Raw genomic sequence first — 25226 nt, forward strand, 5'->3', positions numbered from 1 at the left:
AGCCATAGGGACTGAAGCTCCATAGGTTTACATTGTAAAAGTCACATCCAAGTGACAGAGAGCAGCAGCGAGACCCAGAGGAATCTGCAGAGCGTTGAGGTCATTCAGAAGAACAGCGCTGGACACCGGAGAGAGCGATGGTAGGAGAGTATATTAACACGCTCGCACTACATTACATGCATACATACACATATAAAAAGCATTTATATCAGCTCACCTAGTACGGGAAAATGCCTCGATCGGGCTGCGGTGCACAGAGACTCCAGACCGGCTTCTGGGCGATGAATGCAGCAAAACAAGGGAGTGAATCCAGCATCCACAGCAAAAATAGGAAGGAAATTAAAATACCATTTATCTGGACCATTAAAACCAAGAAAAAATGAAAAACACAATGAGAAAAACAGAAGGGAGGGAGGAGTGAGAGACACCGGGTCTACACGTTTCAGGCTCACTCTGGTTTTATTGGTCCAAATAAATGTGATATTTGACATTTACCCACCTATCTTTACTGCGGACGCTTCTGTAACCCAAGACAACTTGGCATTTTGTTGCCGTATGTGCTTGGAGCCAGAAGTGGAGCCTACCGACACAAGATTTCTGCACACATCTGATCAATCATTTATCAGTAGTTACAAAAGCACAGTTAATAGTATGAGAAATGTCTGCTACACAAAGGATCAATCTAACTGTTCCTAATACAATGTGCTGTATTGGGAACCAGTATAAATCTCAGATGGAGATTAGTACATGTTTTATAACGCAAGATTTCACTCCAAGACATGGATAAAAGTGGCTGCTGCTATTTTATTGAATTTTTAGCTTATAGGATCCCCACACATTGGAACATCTTAAAAGAAAGCAATAACCGCTTCTAGACAGAGAATTTACACATTTCTAGATTACGAAAATGTGTCACATATAAAAGATATTTATTTTTAGTAAAAACAAACCTTTAAATAACAGTAATAAGAGCGAATAAACTAGAGGTTACAACAGTGATTTGCAACCTGTGGCTCTTCAGCAGTTCCCAGGACATGCTGGAAGTTGTAGTTTCACAACTACTGGACAGCCATGTGTTGGAAATGACCAATTTAAGGGATATTGTGCTCCATTTCACGGGAACACCAGGAGCCGCTTACTCCCGATTTCTGCAGACACTTCATTATGACATAGTTTGCATTTGCTGGTGCTTGAGTTTCCAATTAACTTGCATTTCATTCATACGGTCTACAAAGGGAAGGGTTCACATATTATTCCAGTCTTTGTGCAGAACTCCAGGCTCATGTTGATGTTGGTCGTATTGGGTCTTCTCATCAGTTACTGCACTTCTGCATGTGAGCACACAAACAGGATGGAGGGGCAGGCAAAGGCAGGAAAGTGTCCATCAGAATTAGATGAAATTGTGATTTTAGGATGTATTCTAGATTATCACCAACTGCATCCCTAGGAAAGAACTCATCCTCAGGTCATCCCATCAGCCACCAAGTGTAAGGTTTCCTTGTTACCATTAATAGATCTCCTCAGAGTTTATCATTATCAGGTGACCGGTTACTGTCCGCTCGCTGGTTCTGTCTGTGGTGCTAGTTCTTGTGTAGGAGACCTCCTTGTACACCCCGTGGGGAAAGGCTTCTGAGGTTCTGAAGCCGTAGATTGGTCATTGTCCACAGACTGGCTTCCATATGCGCTGTCCACCTTTGACTCTAGAAATGAAAACATCAATGGTCACCACCAGATCTGTATGTAGTTCAGCCTGAAATGACATCTGAAACAAAGGTTTTCTCTCACTGTAGATTGAATCTTATATCCGTATGTGTAAACGGATCCCGCTTACTCTGAAGAACTCTTAAAGTCTTCCCTACCCAACAATGTCAGTATGCAGTTCCAGAAATGGTCCTAAAGTACACGGAGATGTTGCAGCCTAATGACTATATAGACCTTAACGTCACACCCAACCATTAATTTTTATTAAATACAAATAATGAACGTGAATATCTAAATGATCTGATATCGTTAAAGGTTTCACTAGCAAACAATTTACTAGTAGGCTCTTATTGCAAGGGGGAAAATGGAGCAAGGTTGACTGACAGTGACTTTACGCATCAGATGAGTCTCTAAATGGGTGGTTTTTCAACATGCTAACCACAACCGAATTCAGGAAAAGGCAGATTGGGCACACTGGACTTCAACATGTCTGGTCCTTCAAGTTTACATATTTATTAGAGGAGTTTCAAGATAAAATGGACCCTATGCTTTAGGTCTACAAATAGGTAGACTTGTGTACATGTAGATAAATGCCTCCTTGATTTTAATACAGGAAAGATATATATCTTGGTACCGTGTTAGCCAGTAGATAGAAAAATATTTAGAATTGAGAGTCCTCAGTGGTCAACCACTGAGGACTCTCAATTCTAAATATTTTCCTTGATCTTAAAGATTTCAAGATGTGTAAACTAAATAGGAGGCATTAGCATAACGAGGTGGAGAAAATCTGCATCTGGCTGTTCTGATATCACAGAAGTATCAAGTAGCTACTCCTTGGGGAATAGTAACCTATGTTAATGAACCAGACCAACACTGTAGAGAATCCGCTCTTCATATTTCACATGCAAATAACCAAGCTTATTGCCTCTGGTTAGCAGGTAAGCCGACATAGGGCTTTGGAAACGCATGCAATTCCAACTGAACATACAAATATTGCTAAAACTATGGTTCCTTCGGGTACAAGTCTGCAGTCACACAGTGACAGCAGATCTGTGAATCTTCCCATCGCGCACACTGTGGATTCTCTGGTGCCAGGCGAGTCAGGTGTGTGACCGTACATATGTCAGACACCCACCTCTCCCAGCACTGCGCGATGTGAAGATTCACAAATCTGAAGGCATAGCGTGACCGCAGACTTGTAATCTAAGACAAGACAACCCATTTAAACATTTATATATATGGGACCTGGCCCCTCAAAAAAAACTATATCAGGCATCTACATTTTAGAATTATATTTGCAGAAATGTTTTTAATATGCAAATGAGGGAAATTCACCGCACCCTTGGGGTGGGCGATGGCTTCGTGCAGTTACGCCCTTTGACTTGCATGTTAAGATCAGTCCCTTACCCTGACTGACATCGCTTACTTGGTAATAGCGAACACCCTCTAGAATCAATCACAGTTTCTGCACTTGCGTACTGACACTGGGGGAGCTCCGCTCAACACTTCCGGGAATATTCAGCAACGGCAGCAGAACGCATTGTGTGCGCGCCTGCACCGACACGGAGAATAGTGCTCGGCTCCTTCAGTGTCAGTGCTCAATCTCAGACACAGGGATTGTTTTTAATCAGCATTTGCCCTTACCAAGCGAATGTAGACAATCAAGGTAAGGGACTGAGCTTAATATGCAAATCGAAGAAGGTAACAGTGCACCAAGCAATCTACGTGTTAAAAAAGTAGCTTTTTGTGCAAAAATTACATTAAAATACAGATGACTGGTATGAATTTTATATAACTGCAAGTCCCCTATATGGATGGTTAATCAGTGTAATACTATTGATTTGAAGCTTATGTAAACCGGTAGATTCAGTCCACATCTACAGCACCACTAGCAGAATACAGACTCCCTCCACTCCCGGAATATAGGTGACTACACAAAGGTTTTATCATGTATCAATAATATTTTGGTGCATTTAGGCTACACAAAGGCTACACAAAGAATAATTCTGGAACAAAATGCAATGTATATGGCATAAGGATACTCCTCTACACCAGCTGCTCGCCATACAGGATGGGCCTATCACTCACTGTACAAGTAGAAAGGCCTACCTTGAGTCTCCTGCTTGATGTAGGTGTCAGATTTCCGTAGGAGCTCGACCCCCTCATTTAACCCCATGGACTGTAGAGTTTGGATTAGCTCATTTAGGCTTCCACCAGCAAGCTAATAAACAAAGAAGAGTATTAGCTACTTAACAGAAAAGGCTATCCACAGAAGTGTAACACAAGCTACCAACCTACCTCATAACCTCGAAGAAGACTTTCTGTCGGGGAGGAAGTGTTCCTGTAAGTGTCGACTAAGCTTTGAAGTCGTAGACGTGAGGCGAGTTCAGTCCAATCAGATCCGGTCTGACCCTGATTTAACAGTCTCCCAAGACGCTGCACAGTATTGGTCTCCAGGGAGAGGACATTCACTGAAATAAAAAAGCAAAAAGGTTTCTTTGAAATCCACCGATGCCACCACACTGAAGTCTGCCGGCTCGGCCTCATCTGTCTTATTTCTCTGGATTCACATGTATACCGCCCATTTGTAAATTAAAGCCCATTTCACTTTCTAACCATCACAAGCTACTTTGAACCTTTGTATCTATTACAAGTGGACATCTATGCTCCACCGACAAAATCCAAGCTCGAAGAGATGGCTGTGACTCGGTCATCTCAGAACTTGACTATCGGTCTTTTTTTCTTGTTTCCCTAAAAATCACCTAAAATCCCAGTCCTATTGCAGACGGCAGCAGGTTTTTGTCCACGATTTCCATAGAATTTTGCAGTATTTATTCCACTCACTGCCATAACTAACCATCTATGGCCTCCAGCAGAAAACCAACCAACCCTGCAATCCAGCATTGTACCCAGCACACATTTAGGGGCTGACTGATCAAAGCTTTTAAGACAAAAAAAAGGCATAAAAGCTTTGAAAGGTCGCTAAATTTTGGCGCACTGCAGTTGTGCAGAAATTGTGACTTCTTGTGTTTCCACGATAGCTTGAATCTGCTTTGCTGAAATATGTGGAGTTAGAGGGAAGGTGACACCCGTACAAGTCATCAAGAGTGCTGGGGTATTGTAAGCGCTTGACTCCTGTGACCCCCTAAAAAAACTCTCCAACACACAACCCTCCTGGTGGCTTCTTGGAGAACAAAGCCCAACTGAGATCTTCCCCAACAAGGAGGCTATGAGGCATTTTATTGGATTCATGTATTACACTGTGTAAAATGCAAAGGTAATTGATGTACTTTCCCTAGCATCTAGGCACACGTATTTTTTTCTGCGCAGTTTTGTCACAAAACCTGAAGAATTTCCTAGTCTTAGTAAAGTGAATGTCATTCCTGAAGTCTCATGCAAACATTTCTTTTTTTTTTTACTTGTCAGGCATGTCTATTCTTTCAGCAATTTTTCTGCAGATTTCACCCATACTACTGGTGAAGAATTCTACAATCTATTATTTTGTGTGCCGATAATGGTAATGAATGGACAATAGGAATGAAGGACTATTCTTCAGCAATAAAAGGGGTTGTGATGTGCAAATTTACCTGGCTCTGGTCCCACTGGTTTTCTAGCTGTTCCTCCAGGTGGATGTTTAGACAGGATATCTCGCACCTAAGATACAAAGCGATTTATAGGCAAGCCATCATTAGTATGGGGTACAATCTATAGTATAGCATGTGTACGTTTAGGGACAGCAGTCCAGATTTGTCTGTGCTGCCTTCAAAAATGTATTTGAAACTCATCCTTGGTCTCATGTATCCGACATTATCCGATTTTCAGCTGCTTACAGCAGTTTTGTGCGTTATATTTGGTAATATGGCTCAAAGACATTTTTATTCTCTTTTATGCAAGAAATCGACAGGTTTAGATGTCACCATTTATCACCCAGGAACCCTACGTGCCGGCATTTCTGATGTACAATTTGTTCTGTGCCGTGAGGACATGAAGCTGCAAAATCAGCTGTGATATTTCAGTTAAATGGTCACTCTCGTTTCTTCCGAGCTGCGAGTTTTATCCAAATGACAGATTGCAAAAAGCAGACTTGCGTCACGTAGCTGACAGGTTGGGGGACACGAGCCAAGCGCTTACACAATATCCATCAATTCGCTTCAAGGACTCAGGGCTGAAGATGCAGAGTACAATACAGTGACACACAGAGGAAGGGGTGAATGTCGCACTAACTGCAACAGATGCACCTTCTAGTCACTGCATTTCAGATATATAAGAAAGGAAAATGAATGAATCTCACACTGGAAGTAAAGGGCCACCTTAGCGTTAAGGGCCAATATCCTTACAAGTAGAATGATCGCCCAATTTTTTGCTTAAAAGAAGAAATTTAGAAATATATTTTATAAGTGAAAAATGCCTCCCTCTACATGCAGTCACTTCTTATCTGCCCCCTGCATTGATCATGCAATCTCCAAAACTGCACACATCTGTCTTCACTGAGGGATCAGATTACAGTGGTTGCCTAAGGGTATGTGCACACGTCAGGATTTCTTGCAGAAATTTCCTGAAGAAAACCGGAAATTTTCTGCAAGAAATCCGCATTTTTTTTTTTGCGTTTTTTTTTTTTCGCGGTTTTTTTTAGCATTTTGCAAGCGAAATTAGCTTGCAGAATGCTAAAGTTTTCCAAGCGATCTGTAGCATCGCTTGGAAAACTGACAGGTTGGTCACACTTGTCAAACATAGTGTTTGACAAGTGTGACCAACTTTTTACTATAGATGCTGCCTGTGCAGCATCTATAGTAAAAGATAGAATGTTTAAGAATAATAATAATAAAAAAAAAAATGGCTATACTCATCTGCAGACAGCTGATCTCCTCAGCGGCGTCCGTTCCTATAGATGGTGCGTGCAGGACCTTCGGTGACGTCACGGTCACGTGAGCGGTCACATGAGCGGTCTCGCGACCAATCACAAGACCGCGACGTCATCGCAGGTCCTTCACACACACCAGCTATAGGAACCGAAGAGAGAGCATGCAGCGCTGAGAGGCGGGAACACTTCGGGGGCCATCAGAGGGTGAGTATATGACTATTTTTTATTTTAATTCTTTTTTTTTTTACCAATTATATGGTGCCCAGTCCGTGGAGGAGAGTCTCCTCTCCTCCACCCTAGGTACCAACCGCACATAATCTGCTTACTTCCCGCATGGTGTGCACAACCCCGTGCGGGAAGTAAGCAGATCAATGCACTCCTAGGTGTGTGGAATCCCCGCAATTCCGCATTTTTAATGAACATGTTGCTTTTTTTTCCCGTGATGCGATTTTTTTCGCGGGAAAAAAATGCAACAATTGCACAAGAAATGCGGAATACACTGTAAATAGGAGGCATATGTTAGCTTTTTTCGCGTTTTTTTCGCGTTTTTATAGCGAAAAAACGCGAAAAAAACGCGAAAAATACTGAACATGTGCACATGGCCAAAGTGTATAGTAAAGGGAGGAGCAAAGGAGATGGACAGAGAAGCAAGCAAACAGACACAAAGAGCTGCTGTTGTGGCCTCTAGTGACAAGAGCAAATGGATGAAACTGAAGGCTACAAGTCATATAAAAGGCCAGAAATAATGTTATTCCTTTATGTACATAACAGTCTATTCTGAAAAGCCACCTGAAACCACAATTGTCACTGTGAACTGTACTTGTATATTGTAGAATTATCCAACTTACTGTGTATAGAATAATTCAAGTAATAAATACCTTGTATTGACAACACTGTGAAAGGCTTACCTTTTGACTTTTGGTTAAATCTAGCGGTCTGTGTCCAGGATGCCGCCTCTTGACACCACAGTGTATTCTTCCGTTATCCTGTTCGGTGTCTATGGTGTCATCCTCTTCTGATTCAGTCTCCCCCTGCTGGTCAGAGTCGGTATCCATTTCCACATCTGACTCGCTGTCGGTATCATCACTGTCGCTGGAGGCAGCTGCATGCACGGGTTCATCATTTTCTAAGAGAGCATTTGCACCTGACAAGCAGAAAATAAAATATGTAAATTCTCCAAGACCCAGAAAAACAACAAACTAAAAAAAATGTATGTCAATGCAAACACCAGCCTAAGGGAAGCACGGTCCAAACTTAATGGCCAACTTTAAGCAACACCTTAAGTTTTTCACTTACTGATTCCAGCACCTTTTAACCACCACTAGAGTGAGTTGAATGTATAATGTTTTATTATTATGGCATGTGACTATGAGAACCTTCCAGGTGATTAAATACTGCTTGGAACATAGGCAGCAGAAATTTACTCTGAAACAAAGCAATGCCTAGGGACATCAGGAACAGGGAGACCAGAGAAAGAGAGGGCGACCAGAAAACCCGAGAAAGAGGGCCACCAGACGACCCGAGAAAGAGGGCGACCAGACGACCCGAGAAAGAGGGCGACCAGACGACCCGAGAAAGAGGGCGACCAGACGACCCGAGAAAGAGGGCGACCAGACGACCCGAGAAAGAGGGCGACCAGACGACCCGAGAAAGAGGGCGACCAGACGACCCGAGAAAGAGGGCGACCAGACGACCCGAGAAAGAGGGCGACCAGACGACCCGAGAAAGAGGGCGACCAGACGACCCGAGAAAGAGGGCGACCAGACGACCCGAGAAAGAGGGCGACCAGACGACCCGAGAAAGAGGGCGACCAGACGACCCGAGAAAGAGGGCGACCAGACGACCCGAGAAAGAGGGCGACCAGACGACCCGAGAAAGAGGGCGACCAGACGACCCGAGAAAGAGGGCGACCAGACGACCCGAGAAAGAGGGCGACCAGACGACCCGAGAAAGAGGGCGACCAGACGACCCGAGAAAGAGGGCGACCAGACGACCCGAGAAAGAGGGCGACCAGACGACCCGAGAAAGAGGGCGACCGGACGACCCGAGAAAGAGGGCGACCAGACAACCCGAGAAAGAGGGCGACCAGACGACCCGAGAAAGAGGGAGAGGGCGACCAGACGACCCAAGAAAGAGGGAGAGGGCGACCAGACGACCCGAGAAAGAGGGCGACCAGACGACCCGAGAAAGAGGGCGACCAGACGACCCGAGAAAGAGGGCGACCAGACGACCCGAGAAAGAGGGCGACCAGACGACCCGAGAAAGAGGGCCACCAGACGACCCGAGAAAGAGGGCGACCGGACGACCCGAGAAAGAGGGCGACCGGACGACCCGAGAAAGAGGGCGACCAGACGACCCGAGAAAGAGGGAGAGGGCGACCAGACGACCCAAGAAAGAGGGAGAGGGCGACCAGACGACCCGAGAAAGAGGGCGACCAGACGACCCGAGAAAGAGGGCGACCAGACGACCCGAGAAAGAGGGCGACCAGACGACCCGAGAAAGAGGGCGACCAGACGACCCGAGAAAGAGGGCGACCAGACGACCCGAGAAAGAGGGCGACCAGACGACCCGAGAAAGAGGGCGACCAGACGACCCGAGAAAGAGGGCGACCAGACGACCCGAGAAAGAGGGCGACCAGACGACCCGAGAAAGAGGGCCACCAGACGACCCGAGAAAGAGGGCCACCAGACGACCCGAGAAAGAGGGCGACCGGACGACCCGAGAAAGAGGGCGACCGGACGACCCGAGAAAGAGGGCGACCAGACGACCCGAGAAAGAGGACGACCAGATGACCCTAGAAGGAGGGCGATCACACGACCCTAGAAAGAGGGCGATCACATGACCCTAGAAAGAGGGACTCTAGAGGACTTTAGGAACAGGGAGACCAAATGATCCTAAGAAAAGGGAGGCCAGAGGACCCTAGGAAGAGGGAAACCAGTCATTTGGGCCACGACCATTTTTTCACCACCCAGCTCTGCTTACTGTATATACTCGTGTATAAGCTGAGATTTTCAGCACATTTTTTTTGTGCTGATAACTCCCCCCTCTGCTTATACACGAGTTATTGTCCAGAAAGCCGGCAGGGGAGGGGGAGCCGCGGCAGGAGCCGTGACATCATACTCCTCCTCGTACGGTTGCTGCATCTCTGTTGTCCTGGTGTGGCAGCTCTTTCTGTGTTCAGCGGTCCCGTGGTACCGCTCATTAAGGTAATGAATATGCACGCATCTCCACTCCAATAGGGGTGGAGCACATATTCATTATATTAATGAGCAGTACCACGTGACCGCTCAGCACAGGAAGAGCTCGCTGCTGCGCCAGGACAATGGAGATGCAGGGACATGCAGCGGCCGAGCAAGGAGGGCGAGTATGATGGGGGAGGATGCCGAGCCATGCATACAGGGGGAGGACGCCGAGCCATGCATACAAGGGGGAGGACGCCGAGCCATGCATACAAGGGGGAGGACGCCGAGCCATACATACAAGGGGGAGGACGGGGAGGATGCAGAGCCATGAATGCAAGGGGGGAGGACGCCGAGCCATGCATACAACTAGGAGACCGGGGGAGCCACACATAGCAGGACAGGGATGAGGGGACAATGCAGTTACCCAGTTTTCTGTGGCAAAATTAGGCGCCTTGGCTTATACTCGGGTCGGTTTATACTCGAGTATATATGGTAATTGATAAGCATGTGCCGCAAAAGACTTGTCAATCAAGCCAAGCAGAAGCCAGCAGGGGCCTGAACAGATGACTAGTGTCCAGCTCCTGACTCCACTTTAAATTGTGTTTTCTCTGAAGTGCCGCAGCAATTCAGGATGAAGCATAAATGCATGTCCCTGATCGATGCTGCTCATGGTTCAGGTAACATGAAACATCTCAAATTCTGGTTATAAAAAAGTTAAAACGCCATGCTAAAACAGTCTGCATTCAGCAAACTCTAGTGAATCAGAGAGGAAAAATAACGCAGAGCATCCTATAGACACACCCCAGAAAATCCTGTGTTGACAGCAACCCATCCCCCCCCTCCCCGAGAGGAAAAAATTGTACTAAATGAAAAGCCTCACATCTCTAGAAGCATATGGCAGATTTTTAAAAAACAAGACAAAAAAACACAGCAGCAGGAATAAAAATAGCAAAAATTGACCTGGTGACATCTTTAAAGAAACTTTAAAAGGAGATACCACAACTGTGCTCAAACTTGGTAATGTAAACCTTGTGCTGATACATAGCTGCTGGAATCGTATCACTGGCCATGGGAATCAGATATTTCCCGGGCATACTGTAGATACTCGAATATAAGCCGAGACACCTAATTTTACCATAAAAACTGGGAAAACTTATCGAGTATAAGACAGGTATGGATGGCCCCCTCATCCCTATCCTGGTACACGTGGCTCTCTCATCTCCATCCTGGTATGCATGGCCCCCTCATCCGTATCCTGATATGCATGGCTCCTCATCCCCATCCTTGTATGCATGGCTCCTCATCCCTATCCTGGTATGTATAGCCCCCATCCTGGTATGCATGGCCGCCTCATTCCTATAATGGTACACATGGCCCCTTCATCCCTATCCTGGTAGACATGGCCCCTTCATACCTATCCTGGTGTGCATGGCTCCTCATCCCTATCCTGGTATGCATGGCCTCCTCATCCCTATCCTGGTGTGCATGGCTCCTCATCCCTATCCTGGTGTGCATGGCTTCTCATCCCTATCCTGGTGTGCATGCCCCTCTCATCCCTATCCTGGTATGCTTGGCTCCCTCATCCCTATCCTGGTATGCATGGCCTCCTCATCCCTATCCTGGTGTGCATGGCTCCTCATCCCTATCCTGGTGTGCATGGCTCCTCATCCCTATCCTGGTGTGCATGGCTCCTCATCCCTATCCTGGTATGCATGCCCCTCTCATCCCTATCCTGGTATGCATGCCCCTCTCATCCCTATCCTGGTATGCATGCCCCTCTCATCCCTATCCTGGTATACATGCCCTTCTCATCCCTATCCTGGTATGAATGGGCCGCCCCCTCATCCCTATCCTGGTATACATGCCCCCCTCATCCCTATCCTGGTATACATGCCCCCCTCATCCCCATCCTTGTATGCATGGCTCCTCATCCCTATCCTGGTATGTATAGCCCCCATCCTGGTATGCATGGCCGCCTCATTCCTATAATGGTACACATGGCCCCTTCATCCCTGTCCTAGTATACATGCCCCCCTCATCCCCATCCTTGTAAGCATGGCTCCTCATCCCTATCAGTTTTGCAATCTGCAGAACACATTATAATTACCCTCATTGATGAGCATCTTTGTGAGGACTGGAGAACCAAGGCTGGCAGCCAGATGCAGAGGGGTATTGCCGCCAAATGTCTGAGCATTGACATTTGCACCCAGCTGAAAAAGAATATACAAACAAGTGAGGAATGTAACATTCTGGAAGTGAGATCTTTACAATGGCTTGACAATAATATCAGAATTTGTCCAGACGTCGTCTTGATTGAATATAAACTGAAGTAAGCTATAAGGACAGAGGAGAGATTTGTGCTGTGTGTACACAACCCTGAACTGCCATGTCTCAGGTTAGTGCAAGCTTCAGCCTCTGGATAGACGCAAGACTCTTTCCTCAGTTAGGGCTTGTTCACACCAACGTATTTTTGGTCCAATTGCGGTCTGTGAAAAATAGACATCACTCAGACCAATGTTATTCAATGGGGCAGTGCAGATGAGATTGTGGTCACAGACCAAATCTGCTTGTGGGGGAGGGGAATCCTAGCACACACTAGTTTCTTCTGCAGGTCGGGTCACACTCATCCATTCAAGTCTATGGTTGTGCAGACAAAAAAAAAAATAATACACTGATCCCATACAGCATCCTTTTTACGGATACATTGCAATTTTGTAATATTGAAAACTGTAAATGGTTCGGTAAAAAAAAAAAAATACAACAACTGGATTTAACTTGAATGATATTGTATTGTGTGAATTCGGCCTTTGGGAGGTGGTGAGCAATGGAACAAAAGCAATAGAAACTTTGCATTTCGCTTTCAGTGGGCTACTCGCCAGAAGACTGTTTTAGTAGTTTAGGGTGGTTGTCTTAGATGGGGTTGCAAAATCCTGGTGACAGATTCCCTTTTGCGAGCACCACAATGTAGGACAAGATTCCCTGATTCCAGTGATGTATCACTCACCAGGCTGCTTGCTGCAGCTTTAACAAAATCCCTGTTTTATCTGCAGATGATCTAGCAGTTCTCTGAATGTTGAGCTCTGTGTAACCCCGCCCACATCACTGAATAGCAGTTTTCCATGTACACTGTGCATAGGCAGAAAGCTGCCAGTCAGTGGTGGTGGCGGGGTTATACAGAGTTCATGAACATGGAGGACTACATGGCAGCAGGTTTACTAGTCCTTTAGTGATCATCTCCTGCTGATAAAACAGCGACTTTATAAAAAATACAGCGAACAGCCCAATAAGTGACACATAGCGGGAATCAGGGTCTCTGTCTCTACATTATACGGCTCTAAGATTCGGTGGCAAAAACTTTATGATAGATTCCCTTTTTTAAAAACTTCCTTGCTAAATATCTACATTACCAGAAGTAACCAATAAGCTTCACCATTCATTTCCATATATGTAATGTTATTTAAAAAGTGTCCAGAATAGATTTTTGAACACTACATGTGAAAAAAGCAAAGTGTGTCTACAATGGTGGATAATAAAGCCTATCTGTCATAGGAAAACAAAAATATTCCCATTCTTACCTTCTTAACAAGATACATGGCTAGATTAAGGTTGTCCATCTCCACAGCCATATGTAGGGGGGATCTTCCACTCTTGCGTTCGGCTGCGTTGACTTCAGCTCCACTTTTCACCAGATGTTCCAGACATTTATCACTTTTCACTTTAACGGCCCAGTGAACTGGGTATAAACCTAGGAAAGTTGTACAGATGTCATGTATGAGCTGGCTCAGATACAAGGTGAATGTGGCTGGACAGGACATTAATTCATATGAATGGACACAGTGTAATACTGACTCTCCCCCTTCCCTAGGGAATATGTCCCCGGCTGATCAGGTTTTCAAATGCTATTCCGATTTATGCATAAAAGTAAAAGCACACTAATCAAAATCAGTATCTACTCACTTTCCTATTGCAAGTACATGCGCTCCTGGGACAAATGCATTGAATCAAGTATTGAAAAAGGAAAATTATTCTTTCATATATAGGCACATAAAAAAAAATGCTGTAGAAAAGCATGAAATGAAAAAATTGTGATCTAATCAATCACATGCCAATATCTTGATGGAGGGACATACAATCCGTACAGGCCTGTAATACAGACCCATATGGATTCTGTGTGCCGCTATATAGGGTCCTTACACACAGCTTTCCCATGTAGAAAACGCAAACCCTCCCTAGAAATGAATGCATTTATACAGTAATGGATGCGACTGCAATGGACATTGTCATGGTGTTGTACTTGCATGGATGCTCCTACCTGACAAGTGCAAAGTATGCAATAATTACTGCCATTGTAAAGCTTTTTAACCCTTGTTAGAGATTTAAAGGGAACCTGCCAGCAGTTTCTTGCTGCCCTTACCACTAACAGCATGAAGAAGCGGCAGGCTCTCTCACTGCAGTGAAATAAGTTTTACTCTAAACCGCGGTGATGATTGACAGGCCTATCTCAGTACAAATGGGGAAACATCTGTAAATCAAGCAGAGGCAGGTGAAATGACACCGGAAAGGAGCTAAAGAGTAAACTCCCTCCCCATACCCGGCTCCTACTTTTCATGTTGCCTATGGTTAGGGCAATGCCGATAGGTTCCCATTAAGGTGAACAGTGCACATATAAGGGAATGTGATAACTCAGACTCGCTGCTTACCGTTGTAGTCTGGCATGTTCAGAAGATTTTTGTATCCAGAAAATGTGTTTTCCAAGAGAACCTGAAGCATTTTAACATCTCCAGCCTGAACTGCCAGGTGAAGCACGGAGTTCCCATAGCCATCGAGAATTGTGGGGTCTGCTCCGGCTTTTAGCAGAATGTTAACGGTCTGGTACTGCTTGGTGATTACTCCGAGGTGCAGAGGAGTCTGTTCGACAAGAAACAGGACAAGAAGACAAGTATTTACATCCATCATACAGTAACCTGGAGCTCTAAGTCAGACACTTGGCCCCTTCTGCAGCACTGTCACAACATACAGGTTGTTGCCAATGGCCGCCTTTCTTCTTCTTATCCGGTCGCTCCGATAACATCATGACAGATCTACAAATTATGGAGCATGGAGTTCAGGTTTGGAGGCCCTTTATATACATGCATGTCAATGATGAGCCAATTCATAAAAAGCACCGGGACACCTACATTCCCCCTTAAAAAAAAAAAAAAACTCGCCACAGTGGTAACATTTCTAATAATGATTGCTCCGGACTCCTGAGCTCTGACATACCTGTCAAAATCATTTGCAGGCTTTAAGCGGACTTAAAGGGGTTGTTCGACGGTAAAATAATTTTTTTAAAAGAGGCACAATTGATTAACCCCTTCATGACCCAGCCTATTTTGGCCTTAATGACCTTGCCGTTTTTTGCAATTCTGACCAGTGTCCCTTTATGAGGTAATAACTCAGGAACGCTTCAACGGATCCTAGCGATTCTGAGATTGTTTTTTTCATGACATATTGGGCTTCATGTTAGTGGTAAATTTAGGTCGATGATTTCTGCGTTTATTTGTGAAAAAAATTTTCACATTTTGAATTTTTATTCTGTTAAATCAGAGATATGTGACACAAAATAGTTAATAAATAACATTTCCCACATGTCTACTTTACATCAGCACAATTTTGGAAACAAATTTTTTTTTGCTAGGAAGTTATAAGGGTTAAAATTTGACCAGTGATTTCTCATTTTTACAACAAAATTTACAAAACCATTTTTTTAGGGACCACCTCACATTTGAAGTCAGTTTCAGGGTTCTATATGGCTGTAAATACCCAAAAGTGACACCATTCTAAAGACTATACCCCTCAAGCCCTCAAGGTGCTCAAAACCACATTCAAGAAGTTTGTTAACCCTTCAGGTGTTTCACAGCAGCAGAAGCAAAATGGAAGGAAAAAATGAACATTTAACTTTTTAGTCACAAAAATGATCTTTTAGCAACAATTTTTTTATTTTCCCAAGGGTAAAAGGAGAAACTGGACCACGACAGTTGTTGTCCAATTTGTCCTGAGTACGCTGATGCCTCATATGTGGGGGTAAACCACTGTTTGGGCGCACGGCAGGGCTCGGAAGGGAAGGAGCGCCATTTGACTTTTTGAATGAAAATTTGGCTCCAATCTTTAGCGGACACCATGTCACGTTTGGAGAGCCCCCGTGTGCCTAAACATTGGAGCTCCCCCACAAGTGACCACATTTTGGAAACTAGACCCCCCAAGGAACTTATCTAGATGCATAGTGAGCACTTTAAACCCCCAGGTCCTTCACAAATTGATCCGTAAAAATGAAAAAGTACTTTTTTTTTTCACAAAAAAATTCTTTTAGCCTCAATTTTTTCATTTTCACATGGGCAACAGGATAAAATGGATCCTAAAATTTGTTGGGCAATTTCTCCTGAGTACACTGATACCTCATATGTGGGGGTAAACCACTGTTTGGGCACATGGTAAGGCTCGGAAGGGAAGGAGCGCCATTTGACTTTTTGAATGAAAAATTATCTCCATCGTTAGCGGACACCATGTCGCGTTTGGAGAGCCCCTGTGTGCCTAAACATTGGAGCTCCCCCACAAGTGACCCCATTTTGGAAACTAGACCCCCAAGGAACTTATCTAGATGCATAGTGAGCACTTTAAACCCCCAGGTGCTTCACAGAAATTTATAACGCAGAGTCATGAAAATAAAAAATTATTTTTCTTTTCTCAAAAATGATTTTTTAGCCCGCAATTTTTTATTTTCCCAAGGGTAACAGGAGAAATTTGACCCTAAAAGTTGTTGTCCAGTTTCTCCTGAGTACGCTGATACCCCATATATGGGGGTAAACCACTGTTCGGGCACACGTCGGGGTTCGGAAGGGAAGTAGTGACGTTTTGAAATGCAGACTTTGATGGAATGCTCTGCGGGCGTCACGTTGCGTTTGCAGAGCCCCTGATGTGCCTAAACAGTAGAAACTCCCCACAAGTGACCCTATTTTGGAAACTAGACCCCCAAAGGAACTTATCTAGATGTGTGGTGAGCACTTTGAACCCCCAAGTGCCTCACATAAGTTTATAACGCAGAGCCGTGAAAATAAAAATTATTTTTGCTTTCCTCAAAAATAATTTTTTAGCCCGCAATTTTTTATTTTCCCAAGGGTTACAGGAGAAATTTTACCCCAAAAGTTGTTGTGCAGTTTCTCCTGAGTACGCTGGTACCCCATGTGTGGGGGTAAACCACTGTTTGGGCACACGTCGGGGCTCGGAAGGGAGAGAGCACCATTTGACTTTTTCAACGCAAGATTGGCTGGAATCAATGGTGGCGCCATGTCGCGTTTGGAGACCCCCTGATGTGCCTAAACAGTGGAAACCCCTCAATTCTAACTCCAACACTAACCCCAACACACCCCTAACCCTAATCCCAACCCTAACCGCAACACACCCCTAACCCTAGTCTTAAACCTAATTCCAACCCTAACTCTAATTCCAACCTTAACCCTAAGGCTATGTGCTCACGTTGCGGATTTGTGTGCGGATTTTGAAAATTCTGCAGGTAAAACGCACTGCGCTTTACCTGCGGATTTACAGCGGATTTCCAGTGTTTTTTGTGTGGATTTCACCTGCGGATTCCTATTATGGAGCAGGTGTAAAACGCTGCGGAATCCGCACAAAGAATTGACATGCTGCGGAAAATACAACGCAGCGTTTCCGTGCTGTATTTTCCGCACCATGGGCACAGCGGATTTGGTTTTCCATAGGTTTACGTGGTACTGTAAACGTGATGGAAAACTGCTACGAATCCGCAGCGACCAATCCGCTGCGGATCTGCAGCCAAATCCGCACCGTGTGCACATAGCCTAATTCTAACAATAATTCCAACCCTAGCCCTAATTCTAACCTTAATTGTAACCCTAACCCTAATTGTAACCCTAACCCTAATTGCAACCCTAACCCTAGCCCTAAGTGCAACGCTAACCCTAAGTGCAACGCTAGCCCGAAGTGCAACCCTAGCCCGAAGTGCAACCCTAGCCCGAAGTGCAACCCTAGCCCGAAGTGCAACCCTAGCCCGAAGTGCAACCCTAGCCCGAAGTGCAACCCTAGCCCGAAGTGCAACCCTAGCCCGAAGTGCAACCCTAGCCCGAAGTGCAACCCTAGCCCGAAGTGCAACCCTAGCCCGAAGTGCAACCCTAGCCCTACCCCTAACCCTAGCCCTAACCCTAACGGAAAAACAAAAATAAATATATTTTCTGTATTTTATTATTGTCCCTACCTATGGGGGTGATAAAGGGGGGGGGGGTTATTTACTATTTTTTTTATTTTGATCGCTATGATAGAACCTGTCACTGCGATCAAAATGTACAGGGAACGAATCTGCCGGTGGCGCCCATGCGAGAAGACCGAGGACAATGGGAGGGACACTGGGACTAGGTAAGTATGGGGGGGTGCGATCGGACAGCGGGGGCGGCGGAGGGGAGGGTCGGAGGGGAGAGGAAGGCGCTTAGGACAGGATGGCGGGGTAGGGAACAATGACGGCGGCTGCAGATCGCCGCCGTCAGTCGGTGGGGGGGCCAGATTGGGGTCTCCAGCCATGGCCGATGCTATTGCAGCATCGGCCATGGCTGGATTGTAATATTTCACCAATTTTCATAGGTGAAATATTACAGATTGCTCTGATTGGCTGTTGAAAGTGAAACAGCCAATCAGAGCAATCGTAGCCACGGGGGGCGAAGCCACCCCCCCCCCCTGGGCTGTAGTACCACTCCCCCTGTCGCTGCAGGTCGGGTGAAATTGGAGTTAACCCTTTCACCCGATCTGCAGGGACACGATCATTCTGTGACACAGCATATGCATCACAGGTCGGATTGGCACCGACTTTCATGACGCATACGCTGTGTCACAGGTCGGGAAGGGGTTAAAAAACAATAAATAGAGGTACACTCCCATTCCAGCACAGGCCGCTCTGGAGGTCAGCGCCAGCTCCAAAGAGGTCTCGGTTCAGTTTGGAAATCAGTCTGTGATTGGAAGAGTGGATCATTGAACTTTCTCTGATGACGCAGTGAAATTGGAGGCAGCGGTGCTGGGACTTTCAAAAGGGCAGACATCACTTATGGAGCCACTGGAGACTTTTTAAGCAACCAATGCTGCAGAAGCAGGAGCAATGGAAGGAGCATATGCTTCCATTTATTACTCAAAGGCTTAAAAAAAAAAAAAAAAAAAAAATAAAAAAAAAAATGCATTTTTACTGTCGGACAACCCCTTTAAAAGGAAAACTGAAAAGAATTACAGAGTAGGCGTCTGTGTAGCTTCAGTTATACAAATGAGAACTGGTTCTTCAATTAGTTGTCGCCAGTGTTCTTGTGTAAAACTGGCTTAAAATGTCGCAATTTTTTATGGAATTTGTATTTATGCAAAAACGTACCCCTTTTGCATTTCCATGCCAGCCCTGGTCAGCTCCACCACCTTAGGAAAAGTGGGCTTAAGTGGGAGAGTGCGGTAAGCGTGGCCAACAAATGCATGATAATTTATGACAAAAAGTGGAGTGAATCACGACAAACGTTCTCCAGCCCATGGTGGAAAACGGCAACTAGAAGATGCACAAGCACATGTGTCTTAATGCTTTGGCACATCTTACTCCAGCACACTCTTCATCAAGACCGATATAAAAATGCCCATGTTGATTAATTGGGGCCATTACAGATGGCCCTGGCCCCTTTTCATGGTGACCTGACATGATACCCTTTAAAGTCTTATTCAACAGTAGTTATATCAGTAATTAGTGAATAATTTCCATCAGTATTTGTAAACCAAAATCAGAAGTGGAGCCTACTGAAAAAGACTCACACGTGATCGGTGTCGTCGAGCCGCTCGTATTAGATGAACGTATTAAATGTTCGTATGCAAAACTTATAGAATACGGAGCACACGGAGCAATGCAAGTCAATGTGGCCACTCACAAGAACATTATTACACAGACCGAGGGTACGTGTGTAAAAAGAAAAATCACAGCATGCACGATTCAGATCTGTTTTTCAGATGAGACTCGCTCATTACATGTAAATGGGGGCATTAAAAAGGATCATGTGTTACCACCCTTATGTCATGTGTATTTCACAGATACATTACAATTATAAAAGATAAGAAACTGTATTTGGCTATTTTTTTATTTACTTGTTCCTGTAAAAACAAACAGATGTGGTACTGGTGGCAAAAATGGAAATATATCAGATAAATCCCTATTACCCATTAATGATAAAATAGGGCCTGGAGCAGAAACCTTTTACTTTCTTTACTTTAAAACCTGCAAATTTTGCACGTGGCTTCTGGAGGCACACCTAGCTAATATATGAGGGAACATCTGTATATGCAATTCGCTAAATCTACTTTATTTATTGAACTATGAAGGAGTTGCCATAAAGAATCCAAAATCCTCACGACTTCCCACGACCTATAGTCCTGACCCTACTGTCCTCTCGCAGCCTGTCTATGCACAATGGAGGGGGGCGGATATCACGATAAATGTTCCACAATTCTGGCACTATTTGCACCAAGAAAAACAAAACCTGTAATTCGTGACTTGCATTATATATATAGACATTATCTGAACCTTTGACACTCACGAGAGTGGTCTAACAGGAAGGGTTATGGCCATACATGCACCAAAAAAGCACATATTCCTAAACACGAGATATGCCAACTAATAGGTGGTAACTTACAAATCAAAATGTAAAGATGCCCCATATCACAGCATGAGCCGCCATGATACATCTGACCCATTTTAAAAGACTGTGCAAAAAATTATTAGTATTGATAAAGTCGCCTATTTTTTTTCTACAGTTTACAGTCGCTTCTCCTAAATGAGCCACAAGAATATTATATTCCCCACAGACAGTGCCGATGGTAAATGTAAAAGTCGATGTGGAGAAAAGCAGACGTACCTGGTGAAGGTTGTTGCGGATATTGAAGATCTGTTGGTTCGGTACGCTGCGAAGGACGTCTACCAAATGCTGAGCAGCAACGGTCTGTCCATGAATGATGGCTAGATGAAGCGGTCTGGGGAATTAATACACTGTATTAATAACTCACACAGTCATGTAGAAAGATAAACTACTACACATGAAGTGAATCAAACTATTAAAGTCAACAAGAACTTCTTACGTGTCCCCATTCTGATCCCGTGCAGCCGCTAAGGGCCTCTGTACAGCCAGCAACATGCGTGGGTCTGCAGTTACTGCATAGTCCAATAAGGCTCTGGATGTGCGCTGGGCAAGAGACAGCATTCTCATGTTGCATATGTGAACTGTGATGGAAAAAAAAGAAAATAAAATGAATTTTTCAGCTGCAGAAAATGTGAAGGAGAGGTAAAATATGCATCAAAACTAAACTGGAGGAAGTGTTATCTTAAACCAGGTAATGGTACGGAAATGAATAATGTACCATCATATAATGGGGCCAATCAGCTATAGAAAACAGTGAGTGTGTTCTCCATACCTTGCTGTGTGCTGCCCTGAGAATCTTGATGTGGGGGTGCGGAGTTTTCTGGGGGTGGGCTGGTTGGGGGCTCTTCTTTTTTCAGGTTTGACGATAGTTTTGTTGTATCACTGAAGTCCGATGATGCGTCGTTTATGTTGTAGCCGCCACTCTGGTAGGCCCCGCCAGTGTGCGAGTAGTATCCAGTGTGAAAGCCTCCAAGTGGAAAATTCATTTGGTTTCCTAACAATTAAATACATGCAATATGAACTTATTTTAAAGGTTATTCCCATCTTCATAAATGGATATTGTTGGTTAGTGCTTGTAAATACAATAAATTTAGCAATTTTCAGTTTGTTAAAATTTCCGCCATTTCTGGAGAAATTAACACTTTCCCTTTGTTTACAGTGCGTTGCCTTGGAGACTGACCACCGCTGTTAGAACAGCTGGTAAACACTCTGCATGATCTGCTGTCTATTGAGCTTGGAGCACAGCTTTGATGCCGCCTGGGATTGCTGGAGCACGAGGTTACCTTCTAATCTCGTCTACTAGGCAACGAGCTGTAAAAAAAAGTGCAAAACTCTATAGAATGGCTGCAAATTTCAATAAGCAGTAAATCGCAAAAGTGCTTGTTTTTACAAGCGTCATTCAACAATTTCCATTTATGAAAATAGGAACAACCTTTTAAAAGGAAACAGGAAGTCATTACTCATCAAGAATTGTTATCGTGCATCATTTTCAGTTATTCTACACTATAAAGATTTTTTTCCCATACTTAAAGGGGGTTTTCCCACAAACAAAAGTTGATTTTAGTCAATAGATCTTGGAATGATAATTTCCACAATAGGGAGCGATTAAATAAAATGTTCCTGTGCTGAGATAATCTTATAAATGTGCCCCTGCTGTGTACTGGTGTAATGACCGTCTCTGACCGTAGAGGAACATGGTCTGATCATACCACAGCTCCTGGGCAGGGGAGGAAGCAAAAGAGTATACAGACAGGACAGCATGGGATCACAGCTGTTTTTTTCTTTGAAGTAAAACCTTTTTTAAAAACAGGCAGGGAAATGTTTCATCTCACATAAAGAATGGTCTGTGATCCCCTGCTGTCCTGTCTGCATCCTCACTTTCTTCCTCCTCTGCCCAGGAGCTGTGGTATGAGCAGACCATGTTCCTGCACAGTCAGAGACAGACATTGCACATTTATAAGATTATCTCAGCACAGGGACATTTTATTTAAACACATCCAATTGTGGAAATTATTATTATTCCAAGACCTATTGAGTAAAATTGAACTTTTGTTTGTGGGAAAACCTCTTTAAGTCCATTATATAGTAAAGTGAATGGTGTTATTCAAAATTACAACTCGTCCTGCAAGAAAGGGGAGGAAAAACAGAAGTGCAAAAATAGGAAAAAATAATTGAAATGTTACTGTGCACAAATTACCGAATATATATATATATATATATATATATATATATATATATATATATATATATATATATATATATATATATATATATATATATATATATATATATATATATATATATATATATATATATATATAGGAGAATACCCAAAAAGGAATGATGTACTAAAAATTGACAAATTTAGAAAGTATAGCAAACACCACTTCCCTGAATCCTACCCCCATGCCAGTCTTCCATAAACTAAGAACAAAACAAAATAGACGAGTGACAAATGTAAATTGAACTTACCACCTCCATGACCAAATGCTCCCGGTCCTCCTCCTGCGCCACCCATAGGTGCTCCCCCTCCAAAGTGATTTAGTGATGGCAAGTCTTTCCTTCGCTTTCTTTCCACTTCTTCTATGTCTGTAAATAAAGAAAACGTCAATTACTGATATATTTGTATTTAACAATGAACAAGAACCTGCTCTGGGGAAAAATAAAGGGACCTCAGAGCCAACTTACACTTAATAATGGGGATTAATACTAGCAATTAACGATAATTGATTTTGGACATTACTACAACTATAACATTGGCTTGCAGAGATACCTCTTAATAGATACCCTACAGACACAAGAACATAGGCAGGTTACCTTGCTCTATTGGGTAGTATGTAAACTGTTTGGAGTCGCTAACATCTCCTCCACGTTTCCTCTTCAGCTGTAAGAACACAGTGACTGGACGGTCAATTTTCTGTTTGTGGTAAGGAGGAGTCCGGAAAACAATGGCATACTGGATGGACAAGAGGAATTGATCAGTTGGTGCCATCATTACATACATATACACCATGTCTGCAAATGGAGATTCCGGTTTGGTTTTTATCCTAAAGGTACCTTCACACATAACGATATCGTTAACGATATCGTTGCAACGTCACGCTTTTTGTGACGTAGCAACGATCCCGCTAACGATCTCGTTATAGTGTGACAGCGACCAACGATCAGGCCCCTGCTGGGAGATCGTTGGTCGTAGGGAATGATCAGGACCTTTATTTGGTCGCTGATCACCCGCTGTCATCACTGGATCGGCGTGTGTGACGCCGATCCAGCGACGTGTTCACTTGTAACCAGGGTAAATATCGGGTTACTAAGCGCAGGGCTGCGCTTAGTAACCCGATATTTACCCTGGTTACCATTGTAAAAGTAAAAAAAAACCCACTACATACTCACATTCCGATGTCTGTCACGTCCCACACCGTCAGCTTCCCGCACTGTCGGCACCGACCGTAAAGCAGAGCACAGCGGTGACGTCACCGCTGTGCTCTGCTTTATGGCCGGCGCTGACACAGTCAGTGCGGGAAGATGACGGCGGGGGACGTGACAGACATCGGAATGTGAGTATGTAGTGTTTTTTTTTAACTTTTACAATGGTAACCAGGGTAAATATCGGGTTACTAAGCGCGGCCCTGCACTTAGAAACCCGATGTTTACCCTGGTTACCCGGGTGCTGCAGGGGGACTTCGGCATCGTTGAAGACAGTTTCAACGATGCCGAAGTCGTTCCCCTGATCATTGGTCGCTGGAGAGAGCTGTCTGTGTGACAGCTCCCCAGCGACCACACAACGACTTACCAACGATCACGGCCAGGTCGTATCGCTGGTCGCGATCGTTGGTAAGTCGTTTAGTGTAACGGTACCTTAAGTCATGAGGCAAGGCTCGTTAAAGGGTCAATATTGACTTTTTCAATGGCTCCTTCTGGTATAGAATTCTAGTCCTCTTCCTCTCTGAAGAGACACTTTGCATATTTACATTTTCCAGGGAAACACTGCAAGGTTAAAAGGCTTCTTACCTTGGCATGTCAGGCATGACATGTCACTCTTCGCAAAGACAGTCAGACGCCTCTCACCCAGCAAAACCAGATCTTACACTTTGCACTGACGAGGGGCAGTACCCCGAAACACAGTGTATGCAAATTGTGATTCTGGTTTGTCTTTTATCCCAAGTCATATTGCAAGGCTCGTTAAAGGGTCAATATTGACTTTTAGGATTACTACTTCTATTAGGTGACACTAAAGTACTAGTCCTCTTCCTCTCTTCCTCATACACACGAGGATAGTGAGGAACTGGTCATCCATACCTGTTTGTGGACATCAGTTGGTGAGAAATCCCCGAGAGCTTGCCATCCATTTTCATCATCTTCATAAAACCGCACTTCAATATCATCTGAAACAAGCAGGAATCCATATGAATATGCACAACACCCAGTGAGTAAATTACCCTGTCGTGTCACCCACTCTGCAAACACATTGCCAACCAATAATTAAAACAAAAAAAAACTAAAAATTGATGCTAAAGATAGTTGGATGCAAACACACAATATACATATTACAGGATGTCAATACTTGGGGAAATCTTTAATTTATGTTCACAACAAAACAAGCAATCAAACAACAGCAATAAACTGAAGCACCACATTTTTATCTTCAGTTCCTTTTTAGGTCCCAGTTTCTGTGCTAATGAATTGCCTAGTATATCTTTGTAGCAGTCAGATTTGTTTTTCTGATACAGAGACTAAATCGTTGCAGTTATTTTGAGGGCTGGTCCACTA

At 44.2% G+C, this 25226-nt stretch overlaps 1 protein-coding gene across 1 annotated transcript in view; it reads right to left on the reverse strand.

The window, feature by feature from the left end:
- Positions 1–784: 784 nt before the first annotated feature.
- NFKB2 (nuclear factor kappa B subunit 2) overlaps positions 785–25226 on the reverse strand; it is a 56621-nt gene continuing 32179 nt past the window's right edge. The window contains exons 9-22 of the mRNA XM_077259195.1: positions 24756–24841; positions 23274–23412; positions 22929–23045; positions 21229–21450; positions 20896–21037; positions 20676–20790; positions 14445–14652; positions 13320–13489; positions 11852–11954; positions 7471–7706; positions 5289–5355; positions 4000–4172; positions 3811–3922; positions 785–1700 (exon numbers count right to left, since the gene is read on the reverse strand). Of these exons, the coding sequence (XP_077115310.1) occupies positions 1549–1700; positions 3811–3922; positions 4000–4172; positions 5289–5355; positions 7471–7706; positions 11852–11954; positions 13320–13489; positions 14445–14652; positions 20676–20790; positions 20896–21037; positions 21229–21450; positions 22929–23045; positions 23274–23412; positions 24756–24841 (2042 nt within the window). The 3' untranslated portion in view covers positions 785–1548. The remainder of the gene's footprint in view (positions 1701–3810; positions 3923–3999; positions 4173–5288; positions 5356–7470; positions 7707–11851; positions 11955–13319; positions 13490–14444; positions 14653–20675; positions 20791–20895; positions 21038–21228; positions 21451–22928; positions 23046–23273; positions 23413–24755; positions 24842–25226) is intronic.

This window comes from Ranitomeya variabilis, chromosome 4 (assembly GCF_051348905.1).
Source record: "Ranitomeya variabilis isolate aRanVar5 chromosome 4, aRanVar5.hap1, whole genome shotgun sequence".
In the NCBI taxonomy this organism is placed as follows: Eukaryota; Metazoa; Chordata; class Amphibia; order Anura; family Dendrobatidae; genus Ranitomeya; species Ranitomeya variabilis.